The 6,102-nt window shown below is 46.2% G+C and overlaps 1 protein-coding gene across 1 annotated transcript; it reads right to left on the bottom strand.

Annotated features, from left to right (window-relative positions):
* Nucleotides 1-3,661: 3,661 nt before the first annotated feature.
* MRPL44 (mitochondrial ribosomal protein L44) lies at nucleotides 3,662-6,091 on the bottom strand. The gene is made up of 4 exons (XM_015871388.3): nucleotides 5,903-6,091; nucleotides 5,355-5,823; nucleotides 4,204-4,382; nucleotides 3,662-3,979 (listed from the first exon to the last, which is right to left on the bottom strand). Exons 1-4 carry the CDS (start codon nucleotides 6,058-6,060, stop codon nucleotides 3,808-3,810), a joined length of 978 nt encoding a protein of 325 aa, XP_015726874.2. The 5' UTR covers nucleotides 6,061-6,091; the 3' UTR covers nucleotides 3,662-3,807.
* Nucleotides 6,092-6,102: the final 11 nt, after the last annotated feature.

Raw genomic sequence — 6,102 nt, 5'->3', positions numbered from 1 at the left:
AGTAGGAGAGAGCAGAAAGTTTTCAGAACCTTCACACACTGACCTCCCACACACACCAGTCAGAAGTATTTCCAATCTCTACAAGGTGGAAAAGTTGCCAGTGGGTTTTTTTTCCTTTCACCTGAGCCATAGGCTACAGAAAGAGATTGCATGTAATTAATTCTGATTGCCTATATGAAGTATATGAAGTCCGAGAACAAGTGAGCGCAAGCGGCAATGAGCACCTGCTGAGGGAAGGCTCTGTTTTTAATTTCCATCGCAGAACAGTCAGGTTCTGCAGTTGCTGCCAGGAGAAACAGCGGGAGCAAAAGGCTGAACTACTTCCAGTCTGGAGCACCATCTGTTTAGAGACTGAAGAATCATTAAACTTAGCTATGATGGCAATGGATTATCTTGATGATGTCCCTCAGAGCCGTACCATACCTGTACAGTTCACATGCCATACCTGAACATGAAGCTGCTGCCTCACCATGATTTAAGAAGCACCAACAGCCCTCAGTGCTGTGATTCTGTTCCCAATCTGCACCTGTCCACCACAGCAGCTGGCTGCTGACCGACCAACTAGGGATGGTTTCATTCTCCTAACTTACCCACGATTTCTTAGGCAAGCTGAAAAGGCAAACACATGGAACTGGTGCCATTGGATCAGTGGAATCATTTTGAAAAGATAAAAAACAGCATGTCCTTGGATGCCTGTTTCTCTACAGTAAAGGCATCTCTTAATGTTAAACTTCAAAGCCAAGTGTATTTTAGATGAGCAACAAAATAGTTCTGAGCCCATTTAATGTTTACCACAAAACTTATTAAAGGACAGGGAAAAGTATCTCCATCACCTCTGCACGGCATCACCCTCCCTCCCAAAGAATGAGAACACATCTTTTGATGTTTTGATTTCTTGATGGCTTTTTATAGCACCCGAATGCCAGAGCAGCTTATCTAAATGTGTGCTTTATTGTAAGAAGTAAGAGAGCTCGGTATTAGAAATGTCAGTAATGCTGTAACTTCCCAGTGACAACTTCAAACCCCAAATTAACAGGGAGGTACCTGTAAAGTGGTCGTATTTTAATCTCCTGCCTTTCAGTTACAGCAACAATTAAAATGCAAGCAATTGTTTCTGGACTTTTTTTATTTCCAGAAAATTATAGGAAAACTTCAGGTAACTGCAACCAGAGGAAGCTGCAGCTGAAAGCAACGAGGTACCCGGAGTGTGAGGAAGAAAGGAAAGGTTTAGCAGATAGATCTGTACTGCTGTCAGGATGCAATTGTTAGAACACACGTGGCTATTTTATATTACAGCTGAACAACTTCTGTGTTCCGGTTTACTTCCAGTTAACAGTTATGGTTATGAGATACAATTTGGACGAGTTAAAGGGAGGATAAATGCAATTACAGGAAGAAATATCTGCATCAGATCAAATGTAGCACACAGGAAAACATAATGGAGGTTGGCTGACACTTGAGATCATGTCAGCCTATTACAAAACTCCATCAATGCCAGAGAAAATACCTTTTTCCATCTGCTGTCAGTTTATGAATATAAACTGCAACAACTACCTGTACAATGAGTTGTTCAGCGGGTTGCAAAACAAACTGATTCTTTTCCATCAGGCAGTTACTGGCGTGCTGCTTGATACGCTGCCTTCTCTGAGGAAAGAACAGTCACTGGGATGTCAGTGCACTTGTACTCAGGACAAGCAGCCTGAAAAGTACTTTGCAGACCAGAAAGCTGCCGGGCCATCCCATAGTCTCTAGCAGAAGAAAAGCTGCAGTTTTCCCTGCTTATTTTTGGTTAGATTTACAGAATGAAGCAGCTTTAATCATTTAACATCACTGAGGTAGTAATGCACACTGAGGTGCCAGAAAGTAAAGCAAAGATACCACAACAAACACATTTCTGACCACGAGAACCTTGAAAATAGGTCACCTTTACCTACAAAACTCCTTAGTTTCCACTCAGACCTTCATAGAAACCAATCCTTTTTCCCTGTCCCCAAAGTACTTTTCCCTCCGAGCTCAGAACATTCCATATGTACACAACACAATACACTCATTTCTCTCACACGAAGCAGTTTCCTTCCAGCACAGCAAGCAGCAATCCACCTCTCCTAGCATTTATTCTCATATTCCAAACTATGAGACCACAGTAAGCAGATATTGAATTTTCTTTTAAGGTGAACTGCCAACACACTGCTTTTTTTTACTTTCTCTTGAAATAGAGGCATTTCAAATAGTAATTATTAGAGCTATCAAATATAATAATAATTAAGATCGAACTTTGAATGTGCAATAAATAAATAAATAAAAATCACGACTGTCCTTTTAAAATAGGTAAAGGTAAAAGAAACACCTAATCTGAAAACTAAAAATAGCAAAAATTATTTCAGCTTCAGCTCTTATTCCCCTGGAATACAGTGACCTTATTGGCTACGCTTACGTAAGTGACAACAGATTACCTAGATGGAATTTTTAACTTAACACAAGCAATTTTAGGTGTATTTTACATGTGATGGATCTTTCTGCACTCCTTTATATTCAGGCTTTCACCCATTTTGTTTACTATGCCAGAAGCCAGACGAAAAGTTTTGCTGCTGTCTACCCACAGAAGCATTTTATATGTGCTTAGGATGTATGTTGTAACAAACATGACAGTCACACATGAATAGTGATCAGTTGGGTGTTTTTAGTTAGTTTTTAGCTTTCTCTCTTGAATCTACTCATTAAAATGTTTCAGTCAAGTAGAACAGAGCCAGATCTCATCCTTATTCACAGGGCAGCAGAAAACACCACCTGCAATGCACCACTGAGCTGCTCAGCAGCCACAGCCTCAGACTGGGGCCATTCCCTGCCACACATCCTTCACATGGATGCAAAATAAAACCACTGCCTGCAATGGGATAAGGTAGAAACACTCCTTCCCTTCATCACTGTCACTTTCTCCTTTGAGGGCTCAGTCAGGAACATTACAGAGGTACGTTACAGAGGTACCTAAGTGTAACTGAAGTCATTGAAAGCCATTAAGAGAGCTACAGAGGGTGCAACTAAAGCCCACAGAGATCTCACTGAATCCAATGCCTCAGACACATCACTGCGTCAGATGAATGTCTGAAAGAGCAGTGAAGAATGAAGCTCCTGGAGACAGTGGAAAAGCAGACAGAGACGTTCTCATTTCTTTCAGCACAAGCCCTCGTAATCCTTGTTTTCCTTGTTACAGACTTCAACATGAACAACACTGCTTTGCAGAGAGTATTCAGTAACAGAAACCAATGTGTACAGGAAAAAAAATAGAAGACAAGGTTGCACCGGAGCAGTCAGAGCTGCTAAGTGCCATTTGCTTTCTTAAACCAGACCACCAGCATCAATCCCACTGACATCACGTTCTATGTTTTCACCAGGCCAAGGACAAATGGATCCAGACACAACTCACAGACCAACGCTGCACGTTAAGTTCCACTCACCTTATTACCAGCACCCTCAGAACCAGTCCCAAGGAAGCACACAAGACACTTTTTTCTATAGATTCTGAACACGCTATTAAACGTCATTAAGAACCTTCTCCTGTCATTACACTTCTCGGCCAAAATACATCCATTCAGGAAGATAAAGGAACTTCCCCTGTTGAGGACAATGCCTGAACATTAAACATTATACATAAGAAAGAGAATTTATTTGTCTTATAACCATATTTAATTTGAAAATTCCAAGAACTTGACATCAGAAAACCAAACTGAACTTTGCTCTCCTGAAGGTGTCTGAGTTCAGCATAGAAGCTGTTCATTCTTGAGAGAAACTGGAAACAGTCTGTGTTATCTAGTTGCTGCTGATGGCCTTTTCAGCTGTCCATCCTTCTTTAGGTTTCGAGTAATCCCACGGCCTCCTGTTCTCAGTGTACCCATAGAGCTTCCGCAGCGCCACGCGAGCAGCTTCTTCCTCTGCAGCCAGCAGCGTTTCCCCGGGCCCTTCAGCTATGAGCTTCTTATCACTGGGACAAAAGCAAACACAACGTTTTCATCAGAATCCTGAGCACTGCTGTACACCGTGGGTCAGTGCTGCTAAATGCGTTTCCCCCCAGTTTATCAACACTGCAGGTAATTTCTACATACAGGCACCAGCGCACACATTTCTGCTGTTTTGTTCTTGCAAAGAGGAGCTATTGGATATTCAGCAATGGAAACTCGAGTCCATTTACATTAATACCATACTAACCAGTACAGCCCAATGAAGTACAGTGGCAGAACCGTGCTGACCCCCAGCTGCCTGGTAATTCTTGGTTCTGGAGCAGCGATATTTCTCTTGGCCAACTCTTCCACCAGCAAACCCATAGGATTTACAACCTCCCAGATCTCAAACAGGTCTTTTCCAATCAGTTGGGGAATTAAAAAATCCTAAATAGAAAAATATTTAGAAGTTAAGGTCAACGGGAACAACAGCTCTAACTGCTACTGCCTGTGAACAGTCATTAATGCACCTGACAGCAGATAACTGGAAGGAATAACCAAACTGCCTCAGCACTACGGCATGGCTGAGCAGGACTGGGAGGTGTCGGTGCTGCTGAGCTCTGCTGGCTGAGCTGCTCAGTGTGCACACCAAGACAACCTGCTCCTCTTGAAGGCGCAGCACCTGCCTGATGGGCTCACAGTGCTGTGGGCAGCTCTGAGTGCGAGGTGAGCAACTCAGCACTGATTGTAGGGACACCCAACAGAGGCTGCGTGCTGCAGGGTCCTGCCAGAAGCTGAAAGTCCCACACAGTCCCATGTGATTTACACCTGTTCTGAACACTGTCTTGTCTGGTAACTGCTGCTTGCTCTTACAGACCCCACCTTGTATCACAAATGACATTTTAGCTAATAACTTCTCCATTCCAACATAGCAGTAAGTGAAAAGGACAACAGCTGTCCAAACTACCCTGTTATGCTGCAGTTTAACCGAGTGTTCCAGTATGAAAAGATCTTTGGATCTTTGCGCTCCTGAGTGCAGAACTTATGAACTCAGTGTGTTTGATATGAAATTAAAATGAAAGCATGCAATTTTTTTTTAAATTGAAGGCATATGTAATCTGACATGGGACCACTTCATTGTTTGACAGGTAGCATAAAACGTGGAGGGAAACACTGCTCCTTAATGAGCAATAGCAAATAGGAAGGCATTGCTGTTATAGGAGTGCACGGCTTAATGTACCTGAGCAGCCTGAGCCTTTTTGTTCTGGGGCAAGAACCGAACAAGCTCTCTGGCTCTGGTCACTAAGGAACAGAGCAAGACACACTTTTTGCCTTTCTTCCTATAACTTCGCCCTTCCCCCCCGCACTGACACCATCCCTTATTGCTATCAGCAGAGAACACCACAAAGGCCGGCGCACCCTGACGAAGAGCCCGGCTCTCTCAGTCCCGCTGCTGCCCAGCAAAGCTCCCACCACCGCGAAGAACGTGTTGTGCAGCACGGCCGGCGGTGCAGGGAACTCCTCGCACAGCACCAGGTCGTGCAGCGCCAGGTTGTGCGCCACGTAGGACACGAGCTGCTGCCCGGTCAGGAAGGACACGAGAGCCGCCACCCCCGGGGCGGGCAGGCGGGGATGGGCGGCCTCGAAGCTCCGCGTCAGGTACGAACGGGCGAACTCCATCCCTCGGGCCGACAGCTCCGCGTTGTCTCGGAGGTTGAGGGCGACGGCGTCTTTATCCACGCCGAGATCCCGGCGCTTCGCCTCCTCGCTTTTAATGTAACAGGAATTCACGAAGGCGGTTTTGAGGAGCTCCAACGAGAAGTTCTCCTGCAGGCGGTGTCCGAACGCCTGGATCTCGGCGTGGTAATCCCAGCCGGGCCGCTCCGAGCTGCGGGCGAAAGGAAACGCGGTCAGAACGAGGCGGCTCCGGCATCGCGAGCGTCCCCCGCCCTCCCTGCGGCTCTCACCGCCGGCGCGGCGCCTCCCGCAGCCGCTGCATCTCCAGGTAAGCGCGGACCCAACGCTTCTTGTCGCGGCGCGGCGCGGAGCCCGGAGCGACCCGCCCCGTCCCGGCCGCGGGCAGCAGCCGCCGTGAGCCCCGAAGCAGCAGCAGCACGGCCGACATCGCGGCGGGCCGGGAAGGGAAGGGAAGGTCCGTCCGATAACG

The sequence above is a fragment of the Coturnix japonica genome, chromosome 12 (genome assembly GCF_054131305.1).
Source record: "Coturnix japonica strain WE chromosome 12, WE-NBRP24, whole genome shotgun sequence".
Classification (NCBI taxonomy): domain Eukaryota; kingdom Metazoa; phylum Chordata; class Aves; order Galliformes; family Phasianidae; genus Coturnix; species Coturnix japonica.
Note: the sequence above shows the minus strand (reverse complement) of the source record. Positions and strands in the feature narration are given on the sequence as shown.

Coding starts and splice junctions, on each gene's coding strand:
- MRPL44 (XM_015871388.3), bottom strand. CDS start 6,060: ATGTCGGCCGTGCTGCTGCTGCTTCGGGGCTCACGGCGGCTGCTGCCC. Junction 5,824..5,902: donor CGGGAGGCGCCGCGCCGGCG/GTGAGAGCCGCA, acceptor TTTCGCCCGCAG/CTCGGAGCGGCCCGGCTGGG. Junction 3,980..4,203: donor TACTTCATTGGGCTGTACTG/GTTAGTATGGTA, acceptor CTTTTGTCCCAG/TGATAAGAAGCTCATAGCTG.